This window comes from Vanessa cardui, chromosome 5 (assembly GCF_905220365.1).
Source record: "Vanessa cardui chromosome 5, ilVanCard2.1, whole genome shotgun sequence".
In the NCBI taxonomy this organism is placed as follows: domain Eukaryota; kingdom Metazoa; phylum Arthropoda; class Insecta; order Lepidoptera; family Nymphalidae; genus Vanessa; species Vanessa cardui.
The window spans coordinates 5495173-5510214 of record NC_061127.1 but is presented as its reverse complement, the minus strand read 5'-3'; the positions used below and the strand labels follow the sequence as shown (position 1 = coordinate 5510214).

At 33.7% G+C, this 15042-nt stretch overlaps 3 protein-coding genes across 4 annotated transcripts; 1 reads left to right on the top strand and 2 right to left on the bottom strand.

The window, feature by feature from the left end:
* Positions 1 to 318: 318 nt before the first annotated feature.
* On the bottom strand, positions 319 to 8565 carry LOC124529921 (tyrosine-protein phosphatase non-receptor type 23). 2 transcript variants are annotated; one of them, XM_047103860.1, is made up of 12 exons: positions 8167 to 8565; positions 7119 to 7488; positions 6630 to 6770; positions 5942 to 6103; positions 5119 to 5240; positions 4587 to 4800; positions 4223 to 4337; positions 3626 to 3904; positions 3269 to 3360; positions 2377 to 2564; positions 1423 to 1545; positions 319 to 859 (listed from the first exon to the last, which is right to left on the bottom strand). In XM_047103860.1, the coding sequence occupies exons 1-12, from the start codon at positions 8383 to 8385 to the stop codon at positions 707 to 709; spliced, it is 2178 nt and encodes a 725-aa protein (XP_046959816.1). In that variant the 5' UTR covers positions 8386 to 8565; the 3' UTR covers positions 319 to 706. The 2 variants fall into 2 exon arrangements, with proteins under 2 accessions (XP_046959816.1, XP_046959817.1); XM_047103861.1 differs by having other exon boundaries at positions 5942 to 6091.
* A 429-nt stretch (positions 8566 to 8994) lies between these two features.
* Positions 8995 to 10239, top strand: LOC124544556 (BTB/POZ domain-containing protein KCTD5). Its single transcript, XM_047123151.1, has 2 exons — positions 8995 to 9376; positions 9472 to 10239. Exons 1-2 carry the CDS (start codon positions 9176 to 9178, stop codon positions 9922 to 9924), a joined length of 654 nt encoding a protein of 217 aa, XP_046979107.1. The 5' UTR covers positions 8995 to 9175; the 3' UTR covers positions 9925 to 10239.
* Positions 10240 to 10377: 138 nt separating this feature from the next.
* Positions 10378 to 14668, bottom strand: LOC124544555 (serine/threonine-protein kinase N). Its single transcript, XM_047123150.1, has 2 exons — positions 13103 to 14668; positions 10378 to 12582 (listed from the first exon to the last, which is right to left on the bottom strand). Exons 1-2 carry the CDS (start codon positions 14407 to 14409, stop codon positions 10770 to 10772), a joined length of 3120 nt encoding a protein of 1039 aa, XP_046979106.1. The 5' UTR covers positions 14410 to 14668; the 3' UTR covers positions 10378 to 10769.
* Between the last annotated feature and the right edge of the window lie 374 nt (positions 14669 to 15042).

The following is a 15042-nucleotide window of genomic DNA, read 5'->3' as shown; positions in this document are numbered from 1 at the left end:
TGTAATTTTAAAGATCTAAGCATACAGGACACAACACACAACACCATACATAAGGACAGACAGGGGTAAGCGTTAAACGTTTTATTTTGAAGTTGTTATTTGTTGTTAGGTTAATTCTTTGGCATATGGTAGCCTGCCCATGTAGGTCAACTAAAGACAAAAGATACTACATCATCTTAATTACCAAGGACGATTAACGATGCAAGAATTGGTTAATATTTCATATAGTGATGATGTCTATAATCAATGGTAGCCCACTTACATCATCAGATTCAATATTTAAACAATACATATTACAAAAAAAGAAAAATATTTAAAAAATACATGGGAAATAATAAAACAACATATATTCTATCAATCAATATTATATTACATACGAAATAAGTATTATAACATCACAACACAAATTACATATCATTCAAGGCATTTTTCAAAAATAGAAAAGTCTGACATTATTTTATCTTCATTAAATGATATATATCTTTACACTATTTACAGACAATAAATTTACCTATTTTTAAAGACTACATTAAATGTATTCAACAACCACAATAGACTCAACTATTTATTAGTTATTAGGTTCACAATTCACATCAATCAGAATTGAATGTAACATATGATGTAAACAATAATCTCTGTAATTTCATATTTTGATATGAAATTACGATCGTTTTACTTTATGTTTGTGGTTTCTTCTATGTTTCTGCTATGACTGTGATCGATGTTTCCTAAAACATCTCTTGTCAGCTTGACGAGTGAGAATATCGGATACGAAATTCCTGTGTTTGAATACGCGGAGGATGTCTTCTCGTGCTTCTTGAATACCTTCACATACTATGTTACTGCGTTGTTTGTTGCCCTGGAAATTAAATAACAGGTTATATTGTAGTTTTTTACCAGAATATACGATTCAACAGTAAGATACAAACGAAGATATTTGTTTGTGTCTGTTTGTTTTGTACTAAATAACAGGATGGTTTAATTTTATAGTTATATCGGTAAATTGATATATATATTTTTTAACTTAACATCAATTATGCGTTCGAGTTTCAGATACTTGATGCATGTGGTTTTGTATATTACAATTTAATAATAATAAATATGAGACAACATCACATACATTACTCTGATCCCAATGTAAGTAGCTGAAGCACTTGTGTTATGGAAATCAGAAGTAACGACGGTACCACAAACACCCAGACCCAAGACAACATAGAAAACTAATGGTAATCTACATCAACCGGGATTCGAACCCGGGACCTCAGAGTGGCGTACCCATGAAAACCGGTGTACACACCACTCGACCATGGAGGTCGTCAGTTCGTCGGTCGTCGTCATTTCTATACATGATTCATGATATTCCAAAATATATGTGAAAAAGTGTCGATTTTTAGTATTTTCAATGATTGCTAAGTTGCTAACCTTAACGAGTTCTAGCAGCGTGTGCTGCAGGCTGTGTATGGGCGAGTGAGCGCGCGAGGCGGCCGCCTCCAGCGCGCGCAGTACTCCCAGCAGCTGCTCGCCCACGTCCGCCTCCAAAGACACCTGACACGTTCAAATATTAGATATATAATGTTGTCTTAAATTTTCGAGATTATTACACATTGTTGGGTTGTCTGGAAGAGATGGCTAAAAAGCCATAAGTCCGCCCATTGTACAACACTTTTAATGTACTTCTTTTGTTTTGTTTTTTTTTTTTTTTTTTTATTCTTTTTTTGTATTTTATTAATTTTATGTTACTTTCTTTTTTGTTTCTGTTTGTGGTGTGCAATAAAGAATTATGAAAAAAAAAATAAAAAAAAATAAATAAATAAAAAAAAATAAAAATAAAACTAGTTATAACGGATTTGAATCGCGTATATTAATTATTTTTGACATCCCGACGTTTCGAGCACTTTACAGCGTTCGTGGTCACGGGTAGACTACAGTCAAAAATAATTAATATACGCGATTCAAATACGTTATAACTAGTTTTATTAGAAATATAATGTTCTAATTTAATATGTAAAGCCTATTCCAATGGAAGTAGGAAAACGATAAACATTGCTTATAACTCAGGTATATTGTGCACTACTAAGAATTTGTGATTTAGATATCTTTGATTATAATATAACACAATCATTAAACTTAACTACTGATTTTCACTTTAATTTTACTTCCAAAACTCCGATAACAGTTTTGTCGACTATAAAACTCCATAATCAAGCAATTATATCGACAAACATAAAATATTTATTCATTGTTTAATTGTGGATCATTTTTTTAAGGTGTTATATCAATTGCCAAAAAATTCAAAGAGAAATAATTTAGAAATACAAACAGTAATTTTAGAGATAAGGTAACTTGGAACAAACACAGTTATAATGATATACTGACCAGGTCATCCATCTGAGCTGTTAAGTGATGAACTTTCCAGCCCTCTGCGCTAGTGAGCACATGCTTCTGGCTGGCGATGGCTACAATGTCCCTGGTGCGCGGCTCCTTGCGTCGGACGTCGGCCGGTCGCGTGAAGTGACGATCCGTGCTACGCCAACCGCATACGTATGTGGAGCTCAGTGATGGACCTGGCATACCAAAAAAAAACTTTCGAACATGTTCATTTTTTAAATTTAAATCGAAACGTTATTACGTCTCAAGACTCAATGACATATTACAATAAATTTTGACGATGACCATCGAGGCCAATAGCAAAAACATGATGGTAGGGCTTTGTGCAAGCCCGCCTCAGTAGGTACCACCCACTCATCAGATATTCTACCGCTAAACAACAATACGCAGTATTGTTGTGTTCCGGTTTGAAGGGTGAATGAGCTAGTGTAACTACAGACACAAGGGACATAGCATCTTAGTTCCCAAGGTTGGTGGCGCATTGACGATGTAAGGAATAGTTAATATTTCTTACAATGTCATTGTCTATGGGTGATGATGACCACTTACCATCAGGTGGCTCATATGCTCGTCCACCAACCTATTCCATAAAAAAAAAGGAAGTGACTTTAGATGTACATTATTGATTGACAAAAATTTAAATTTTTGATTGTTGAAGTCCAAGAATGTGTTAATATTGTTTAAGATGAATTAGATTCTGGTTCAAATGAGAAAAATATATTTGAAAATGTAATATATCGTTTCTTACTTAGAGAAAAAAAAACATTCAGCATTTTTATTCACCCATTCAAGTCTAATACCATGTCAACTCATGTATACATAAATATATCTTTTTTTAAAGTGGTATTTTCTTTATGGCTATACATATAGACAAACATACGTTTTGGTAAAGGTGTTACAGATGCTGCCGGTGGTGGTGAAGGAGGAACATCTTCTGAAGGATAATCACATTGCCTTACTTCACTACTTAGTCTGCAAAGAAAAGAAACATGCAATCATGAAACATATATATTTTACTGTTACTTATTTATTTGGTTAACCCGATAGCTTGTATATATCTGCTACGCTACTTATTTGAAATAAAGTGTATTTTATATTTTTAAAAAGAACTTGAGCATGTAAAAATTTATCTCATTGATCTGTCAGTTTGTGAGATACATAGATCGGGTAGATTTTAAATTCTTGTTATAAATTTTTCATGCATGTTCAAAGATAGGGCAATCTAAATGGGACTAACATTTGCTTCCTTGGCTTCTTCCTGGGCGAGAGGTCCTGCTCCGGCGTTGGAGGGTCGGGGTCGAGGTCTGGCGCCGGCGAAGAGGGCGCAGAGATGGTCGTGGAACCGGAACCTGCGCCGGTTGGTACGTCCTCCCAACCCGTACCTTCTGAGCGGTACACTTGCCCAACCATGTTGCTGATATTGCCGATACTTCCGACACTACCGACACTTCCGATCGTGCTGACAATTGTGGTCACATTGTTTAATGTCGTCTGTGACAGACTCTTAGTAGGAGACCTGAGTAGAAAAAAGTGTTTTTAATGGCACCTGTTTCTATTATCTAAGTTCATACAACGATAATTTTATTTTTTAAATAAATATAACAATTTTTTAAAACATCACTAACAAAATATTAGCATGCTTAATAACTGAAATAAACACAATTTCGTCGTCTTATTTCCAGGATTTAAAAAAAATATTTTAAAATAACTTATAATATCTACACTGTATTCCTACTAATAGCAAAAGGATGAAAGATAAATAAATATATTTGGTTAGGTTGATATCATAAGGTATTTTAGTATAAAAATTAGGATTTTTTTTAATCATTATTACCCGTCAACATCCCGTTTCCTCAATATAGAAGGTCGGGGCAAGATAGAAGAATTCTGGACGGATGCCGGCGTTTGACGTGTCTCGGGAAGACTTTGAGCAGTATTCACAACACTCACTGTTAAAATAAAGGAAGACAATATTCGTATAAAAAAATTGTACATAAAATATTGATTAATATAAAGTTGTACTACAAAAAATTATATAAAAGTATATGTTCTTAATAAAGTAAAATAATGTTGAACATTTTATATATTAAAAAAAAGACCTGTTACGAAAACATTGTTGATGGACATTCTATATCCTTTATTTACTTTTATGAATTAAACCAAAATTATTACTTAAAACACAATATCACATAATTTACCTTGCGCGGGCTGTGTATGCACATGTGCGTAAGGTGTTAAAGGTCGAGGATGCTGGTGTGGAATTTGCTGTTGCTGCTGGAGTGCTGGCTGATGTTGCTGAGGCTGCTGCTGTGATGATATGCTGTGGGGCGCCGGACGGGGTACTTCATAATAAAGCTGGGGCGGTGCACTGTTGCCTACACCCCGGACCCCTACACTAGCAACTCCCACAACCTACGACATATAAATAAATAAATATTAGACAACATCACACACATTACTCTGATCCCAATGTTAGTAGCTAAAGCACTTGTGTTATGGAAAATCAGAAGTAACGACGGTACCACAAACACCCAGACCCGAGACAACATAGAAAACTAATGATAATCTACATCGACTCACGACCGGGAATCGAACCCAGGACCTCGGAGTGGCGTACCCATGAAAACCGGTGTACATACCACTGGACCACGGAGGTCGTCAATATAAGAATCTTATTAAAATAATGTTTTTAAATTTAATCTATTAAAGTAAACAATAAAAAGAAATTACCTTGGCCGGTTGATAATTTCTCTGAAGCAGCGGCAAGGGCCGAGGTGCGGTCGTCACTGGCGGCGTCGGCGTCGGCGTCCGAGGTGATGGCCCGCGGACTGTACTCGATATCACTCCACTAGCTAATTGTATTTTTAATTTACTATTCAAAATATTTAATTTAAAATAAATACTTCTAATTTGAATAATTTTTTTTTCATGTTATAAGTTGGCGGACGAGCATATGGGCCACCTGATGGTAAGTGGTCACCATCACCCATAGACAATGACGCTGTAAGAAATATTAACTGTTCCTTACATCGTCAATGTGCCACCAACCTTGGAAACTAAGATGTTATGTCCCTTGTGCCTGTAGTTACACTGGCTCACTCAACCTTCAAAGCGGAACACAACAATACTGAGTACTGTTATTTGGCGGTAGAATAACTGATGAGTGGGTGGTACCTACCCAGACGGGCTTGCACAAAGCCCTACCACCAAGTATATTTATAATTGTCACAAAGCAGTGAGGGCCCTAGACAAACAGAAGCGTGAACACCCTAATAATTATATTTTTATGAATTAATTAGTTTTTTTTATTTCAATCAGTAGGCTATGAATTGTTTCGTATTTGTATCGTTAACTTTTAAAATATTAAATGGTAACATTATTATAATTTGACTATATCTCAGTATTTGTTAACTTGCTGAAAACTGTGGCCCCCTCTCATGTGGAGGCCCCAGGGCAGTTGCCCCGGTTGCCGTCCCCTAAATACGTTCCTGATTGTCACTAATATCATTTTGTACATGTAATATGTCTAGGCTATATATATGTATAAACTTACAGGTGAGCACAGTGGTAGTGGGCAGGGTGGCGAGCGCAGTCTGCGGCGGGGGCGCGGGCGGCGCGGCGCGGGGCGCGGGCGAGCGCGCGCGGCAGCCGTACACGAGCGCGCGACCGCGGCCGCCGCGCGTGCCGCTCGACCACGCACCTCCTTTAATAACACCTTTTTGACATTATTTCACTGACAATAATGGCTTTTTTTTTTAACAACATCCACAGGCTCGCAGATGCCCATGCCTTTTTTTACATTTTATATTAAAGATGAAATTATATATAACCAAAATGTAATTTCATTTTGTCGTTTTATATTTTATACTAAACATCAGCAGATCTTCGCTGGAAATCATTTTTGTCGTCTTCTTGGGAGACGTGACCCACACTGATATTTTTTTTTTTTTAAATAATATATAAAACAATTGGACATGAAAAGTACTATCTTTAAAAAATCAAATTCAGCCAGATTACATTTATGACTTCACCGATGTTTTGCACAAAACTAGTTTCTAAAACTAAGGAAGCAATAAAAAAAATTACCAAATACAATTGAAAAATTTAACATTAAATTATTGTATCTTTTTTGTCTAATAATAAGTAACTATATTTACATAGAAGTAACTGACTTGTTATTTTATTGCAACTTATACTATACAAATCTGTAATTTATTTATGTTTAATATTGTGGCATAAACCTTGACTTGCTGCCGGTTGCGGATTAGTGACAGGTCTCACTGCAAGAGAAGCACCAGCTGCAAGGCCACGTGGAACATGGCTCGTCACTCCTTTGTTGACCAATACTCCACCGGTATTGTTCACATTTATGTTAGACAAGACTGCAAGTATAATGTTAAGATTAAACTTAATTAAAGTAATAATGTCATTAAAGTAAAAAAAGCTTTAATATTTTAATTTTAGCTTATTGTAAAACTGTATTTTTAGCTTCAATAATAGATTACAAAAATTACAGATATATAAAATGTAATAATTAATCAATTTTTACATACATATATCCCAAATGTTTTTTTTTCTAATATTAAGTTTTTATCTACTGCTAAATATCTATGTCATTGGTTTAGCGTATACTAAAAAATTTAGTATTTTATATTATTTGCTCTCTTAAAAATATTTAACAATATCATGAGGAACTGAGACAAGCATATATATAGTATAACATATCTCACCTGGTCGATTATTTTGTTGTGGCATAGGGGGCAATACCCTTACACTAGGAGGTATGGTACGTACTGAAGAACTTACTACGAGATTACCAGATCCACTAACTAAACTGCCTACATTCAATAATTGTGCACCATTTCCAGAAGATACATTGCTTGATTGAACATTGGTTGCTACTGTATTACTAGCATTTGTCACTTGAGCTGATAATTGGGTCCCCTGACTGATTATCTGGGTACCTGGACTTAGGATTTGGCCACTAGGTATTAACTGAGACTGAGGTATAATTTGTGAGCTTTGCCCTATCAGTTGTGATCCTTGGCTAACAATTTGCGTTCCTTGTATCAATGGTGAGCCGCTTACAATCATCTGTGGCTGAAAAATGAAATAAATATCATTCATAAATATTATAGCACACTAAAATACTGGAGTCCATAATATTGAATAATGGGCAAAAATTTTGAAATTATTTATAAAATAATAAGTAATTTTTTTCTTTAAGAAACTGAAATATTAACTTGGCATATTATAAAGAAATAAATTACAAATTAAATTAAATTATTTGGTCATTTTGTATATTTCATCGATTATCTTGTTAGGACACATTATTAATTCCCCTGTTTATTGATAAATTAATTGAAATTAATGCATATTATGATAATCAAACCATTATAAAAATTTGTGTTATTATGTACACCTAACCTGGTAGACATTTGTGCAAGCCTGCCTGGGTAGATACTAACCACACCTCACATAATCACAGGCACAAGGAACATAACAACTTTGTGTTTGTATGTTATGTATGGATTTAAGGAATGGCAATAATTTGCTACGCCAATGATTATGGATTGCGGTGACCACTTAATTTCAGGTGGTCCATATGCAGCTTCACTTACCAATTTATATAATAATAAAAACTTAAAAAAAAATGAAAATATTAAATTTTTTTTTTTTTTTTAATTAGTAATGCTTCGATAGCTTACAATTATTCTTTTATATTGAATTGTGACTTGCATGGATTCTAAATTAAAAAAAATAAGCAAATGCCAGTACCTGCGATGCAACGCCAGGAGATATAATTTGAGCAGCAGTACGCATCAAGCCCATAGATCCAGTACTGCTAGTTGTTTTAGGCTGCCCCGATATCAGATGAGCCATTTTTACTTCAGAATTCGTCATACTCTTGACGATAGTTATTTTTTGGGGAGCTAAATCGATTGGATACATTTTTCCAGTTGTGACTGTTCTATCAGTCTCGATATTATTGCTCATTTTGTTACTTCGAAGTATAACTATTATTAAATTAACATTTTATCAAAGCAAATTGCTTAAGTGTTCTTATTTCTCTAACAAAATATGAGTATTCTGAAAAGAAATTTTAGCAATTCGTAAAAATTCGAACTTTCTTGACGGACACAAATCACAAAATAAAGCCTTTCAATTTTTTTAAAGATTAAAAATAAACTATTTGTAGTCTATGGGAAAGCGGAGTTAACCAAAGATATATTGTCATAGACAAATAACTATTACAAAATTTGAAACTTCTGTTCCTTGTTCCACTACGGAATTTATTTCCCACATGATATTGTTACTTAAAATGTTTTTTTTTTTATTGAACTCATTCCTTTCTAAAGAGCTTCGTTTATACATTTTCAATTTATATTAAAATCATCAATAAAATTATATGAATACACATAATTTTATATAAAATTGGCTTATTTGTATTTTACATTTTAAGTATTTAAACTAAATCTCCTTTAAACAAAACTTTAGGAATATATACAAATGAGCTCTGTTATAAAGTAGGTCTATCGAAAGTTGCCTAATAACCATGAGTAACGAAAAAAATAGTTCATACTTTCAACTGGCAACCAGTTACGAAATTGCTTTAGCGTAATAAAACTTAGATTATTTTTTCTATCGGTAAAGAATATTAATTTCTCCTTTGCGTATAGACGAAAAATCACGTTTCCACAAATATGCAGTGCTGCAGAGTTATAACAGCAGTACCTAACAAACGTTAATAAACAAAACAAAGTTTAGTGTCTATGATATCATAACCATGGCGGGTTACGTAGGAGATGATGATTTTTCTAAAGAAAATATACAAAAATTTAATAATGAAAGACGAAGTAGTAAGCAATGGGTAAAATTAAATGTTGGAGGAACTTATTTCTTATCAACTAAAACTACACTTTGTAGGGACCCAAATTCATTTCTTTATCGATTAGTTCAAGAGGACAGTGACTTAATTTCAGACAGGGTGAGTATAACATCACGTTATTCATTGTGTTCCTATTTTGGAATCATTTTGAAGTCAACTAGTTGTGTACACGAATATGCGTGATTATTTTGCAGGATGAAACAGGCGCTTATTTAATAGATAGAGATCCTACGTACTTCTCACCAGTGCTCAATTACCTTCGTCATGGTAAACTTGTGATTAATAATGATATAGCAGAAGAAGGAGTATTAGAAGAAGCAGAGTTTTATAATATTACAGAGCTTATAAGGTTAGTTAAAGAAAGAATATGTTTAAGAGAAAGAAGGCCACTTAAAGATTCTAAAAAGCATGTTTATAGAGTATTACAATTTCATGAAGAAGAACTTACACAGATGGTGTCCAATATGTCGGATGGTTGGAAATTTGAGCAACTGATCAATATTGGTTCTCAATATAATTATGGCACAGAGGAACATGCAGAATTTCTATGTGTTGTAAGTAGAGAATGTGGCAGCTCTTTGAACAGTAATGATATAGAACCCACAGACCGTGCTAAGGTATTGCAACAGAAAGGATCGAGAATGTGAATGTATCTCAATTTTTTTCAGCTGATGGTCTTAGACATTGTGTGGAATGTGTATATACATCATGTAGAGTGAAGTTTGTTGTTCAGTTTTATGATTCCAAGTTAAATGTAATTATTAAACAAGTTTAAAATTAGTCCTGTTAGGCCAATGAAATGGCAATTGATATTTTGATTTCTTGTTTATCTGGAATTTGTTTGTGAATACTCAGATTTTTAATAGGAAAGTGCTAGTTTTCATTTTTAATGTGTATTTGAAACCTCAATGGAGGATAATAAGAACCTTTTGTAATAGTGACAAAATACAAACTATAATATACTAATGTATTTTATTTTTAAGAGAATATTTTATACTAAACAACATTTTTTTAAATTTCAATAAGGTATTAAAATTTCGATAAAGCTGTATTTGTTATTCCTTCCAATTGGTTAAGGTTATATTATATTAAAAGTACAATTTGTTCTTGATACCTTTATTTCACTGATAAAGAATTGACTGAAAACAATGATTTATTTGACACGCTTTTCTTAATAGTTACTAACTTCTATGTTAATTCCATAACTACATAATATATAAATCTGTAACACAATGTTTTTAAAAAAATAAAGATTAGAGCTATTTAAAACTTATGTTATTAAATTACACAATTTATTATAAAATATTGCATTCAACTGCATTAAATACAAGTTAACATGCGAGTATCTATATAAGATACCCTTCTGTATAGATTAGATTAATTATCAAAATACAGATTTTTCACTCACACATGTAAGGCAATGGGGTTTTTATTATTATTAAGAATTATACTAACTTTAAATATAATAATAAATGTATTGAATTCTTTATTTTTAGCACCAGTCTGCCATATATGTAAAGTCTGTGAAAAGTTTATGGTCTGCATTGCTGAGAGGACGGGGCTCCTTAGGTGGCGTCAGAACTGCTGCTTCCGATGTAAACTCACTATCAAAGTTACTCACATCTTCAAGATTATTTATCGTTGGCACAAAGGGTGGTTTCACTTTACGTAGAAGTAACTGCTCCCAATCAACATTGCGGAAAAATGCTTGTTTTTTCACATCTTCAGCATCTCTTTCAGAAGAGCCTAAACGGCGTTCAGGATTTTTTCTAAGCAATCGACGCATTAAAGCAATTGATTCCAAAGATAGAGTTCTAGGATAACGAACTTCATCATTAACAATAGAATCAAAGACTTCACCTTCATCCTCACCGGGGAATGGAGATTCTCCTACTAGCATTTCAAAAATAAGGACACCTAGACCCCACCAGTCAACTGCTCTAGTGTATGAAGTCTCAGTCAAAACTTCAGGAGCTAGAAATTCAGGAGTGCCACAAAATGTTCCTGTGCGATCACCCCAGCCCATTCCTTCTTTACAAAGGCCAAAATCAGCTATTTTAACATACCCATCTGTGTCAAGTAATAAGTTATCTAGTTTTAAATCCCTATAAATTATATTATTTTCATGTAAATACTGTAAACCTAATACTACACAAGCTGCATAAAATACTGCCCTCGGTTCAGTAAATACATCAGCATGTATGTGCATCATAAGATCGCCCCCAGCTGCATACTCCATGACAAAACAAACATGTTGTTCAGTTTGAAAACATGCAAAAAGATTTACCAAAAATGGATGTCTGATTGCATTAGCTACCTCAAAAATTCGCTTTTCGGACAGTAAAGAGTCTACTTCATCTCTGGCGATTATATCACCTTTCTTTAAAGCTTTAATTGCAAAATATTCATTAGTTGGTCTATATTGGGCTAAAATTACTTTGCCAAAATGACCTCGACCTAAAACACTTAAAAGCCTGAAACTTTCCATTGACATTTCTCCCGACTGCCGCCTTGAATCTAATTCTTTGCCCAGAGTTTCTATAACTGAAGAAGATCGTGATGAAGAAATACGCATGTTACTTGTATAGTCAACTATCTGGTCTTCATTACTTGGAAATTCAAGGACTAATTTAGGGGATGGTGATGGTGGATACTCTACAAGGGGAGTGTTACATGATGAAGTCTGTGGTTCCTTTGCAATATAACTATCCCTGTTATAAGAATCTTCTAAAAATGCAAATGCTTCTTGTAATTCTTTTTCCATTCTAAGAGTAGACACATTGGGTGGTGGTTGCAATGGTAAAGTTGGTTTAGGAGGAGGTGCAATAGGTACCTGTGGTGTTGTTGGAGCAGAGGGCAAACCCAAGGGTCGTACACCGGCCATTCCAATAAGTGTGGCGTGTGGATTTTCAACATCTTTATTGTCAGGTTCAAAGTTATGTTGCTGAGATTGAATATGGGCACTCTGGATATTTTGAATTGAAGGTGAAGAACGTTTCAAAAGTCTTCCTAAGACTACAGCAGGTATATGCATTTCTCCATAAGAAGGTCGAGGAATATTCTTGCCCTGTTGTTTAAAAATCTTTCTTTGTCGCTGTAGTTTTGGTTTCCTTGAAATAATAGGATTTAAAAATTTAATTTCAGCAAATAAAAGACCCTGAGGTTCGAGTTCAAGTGCCATTCCATGTCGGATATCGTCAATAAATTCTTCCAATCTTAGAAATTTTATAGCACATAGTCCGCGCCAATCTTTCCAATGAATACCAATCTCAAGTTCTCTGGATTTATCCAATTTAATTGTGAATCTGTAATAAAATTTTGAAATATAATTAATTTAAAAAAGTAATCTTTAAATAAATAGTTAAATAAATCAAAACTTTTAGTAAAAAGTAGTAGTTTAAAGTTAAATTATGAAAAGAAACACTATTATCATTAAACAACATGTCATTAAGCATTTTTCAATATAGAGTTAGATATATGTTAGATATATGAGATACTAGTTTGCTGTAATGTAGAAGTGCTTAGCAATTTTTTTTTCAACCATCTTAGTCACATTATAAATATGTGACCATGTCCTACTGATAAGATAGTATGAGTAATCACACATAAAGAAGTCATAAAGATTAAAATTCAAGGAATGGATTGATATTTTCATAAATTAATGGTTAATTAAATAGATTAGTTCATAAAGTAATCTCTATCTCAAATGCATTACATAAATAAGAATGGTAATTGTAAAGTGCATAATCTTTGGATTTGTTTATGTTTGATTAATTAAATATTTTTTAATTAAATTAATTATACATATTTGCACTTATGAAATACCTTTGATCCCAGGCTTGTTGAGAGCATGGTCTCCAACTGGTTTGGGCTACTGTATGGTTATCCAATTTCATAACAGCCATGATTTCATTACTTGTATCCTCTTTAATGCTGTATGTATATTTCATTGAGTTACGAATGGTTACACCTTTAACAAAAGATTTTAAATCTGAAGGGCTAGCGAGAGGATCTCTTCTACTACGACCCGGCACGTCTTCTAATAAATCTTGACATCCCATCAATCTAACCTCTAAGGTGCCAGTTACTTGAACACAAGGGCTGATCATAGGAGCAGGAGATATAAAATGACTGCGATGTCCACTTGCCCCAGACAAACTAACATAACCAGGGCTGGAACCAGTGCTACGTAATTCATGTCCTAACTCTATAAATGCAGCACTCTCAGTAGGTAATTCTTGTCGGCGCATATCAAGTGACTTACGCAGCAAATCTAATTTTTGTGTTGACTCAAGAAGACTTGTTTGAGCTTCTTGTAATGCTTTCTTGTCTGTTACTTTTTTATCAGTTTGTAATAATCTTATAGCATTTTTGGAACCTTCCACTACTGCTGCTTCTATACGAAGGCGGTTTCTAATTTCGGCAATCCTTTCATCCAGCAAGGCATCAACACCACTGATATCAGTTCCTCTTCCATCACCATTTGCTCCTGCATTGTCACCCTTTTGTTGTTTGCTTAGCTTAGAAATACGCAATTTAAGATATTCAATTTTATCTTTTGAATCTGCAAGCATTTGATGTACTTGAGCAAGTAGTTTCTTGTCTCGAGATTGGTTACTACTGCTTATGCTTTGTATCATATTCTCAGCGCCCTGTTTTACTTTCAATTCAATATTAAGTTGTTTTTCCAATGATGCCAACTTGCGATCAGTCGTACCCTCACCCAACTGACGTTGTTGTTGCGCAGCTTCTGAAGCCAAAATAATTTCTTCATCGTAAGATAAATCTTCTGGTGAAGTTGGAATTGATTGACCGCGTGACAAAAGAAGCTGCGATTCAAGTTCTTGCAGATCAGATTTAAGTTCATTTAGTTTTATATTCGCCTCTTTTACAAGATTCGCTACATTTGCGAGCGATTTTCGATCGGTAGCGACTTCGCGAATCTTTTCGGCACCTTCTTTTATTTTGAGTTCTTTACGTATCTCTTTACGTATGACATCCTTGAGTTCTTCCAACTTAGACGGCAATGCTATTTCTGGAATACATTCCGTTTTAATTCCATACTTGACGCCCAGCTCAGACAGGACACTTGGTCGAATATAATCACTGTGGTAATAACCTGGGTCTGCCATAATTGAGGATGCACAGTCTAACGTCAGTTAACCATAATTATGTGAGAAAATATCACTACTATTGCTTTTTGATCACAATTCGAAATTGCAAATATAATTTACTGCGATACAAAATAGTTTTGAAGCGTTATAGGAAATCATTATGTAAAAACATAGAATATACACTTACTTAATAAATTAAATTACAAAACAATTTATAAACAAGTTGATCGGTCAACGAAACCAACGAGACGATGAAATTCTACCATATCTACAAATTCTACAGTGTCATAGACTAAACAGAATTCTACTGCCTGCTACAAATTTATGTTATTTACATTTTGAGGAAGAAAATTCAAGAAATAACAGAATATATGTAAAACCACAACATTAAATTCATTTTGTTTGTTGTTTTGATTTCAATAATAGCTTAAATTATATTTGCCGTTTAAAATCCTAAAAAATCGCTATTTGTCGCGGAGCAAAAAAAAACGATAAACAACGTTCAACGCGAACACAATCTATTAAAATATATTTTATTTTTTCTCGTAGCTTTTGATTTGAATGTTATGTCGACCTGAACATATAACGTGTCTTTTTAATTAGTGTATTGTTATCTTAAAATGAATTTTCACGATATCAGCCTCAAGATAA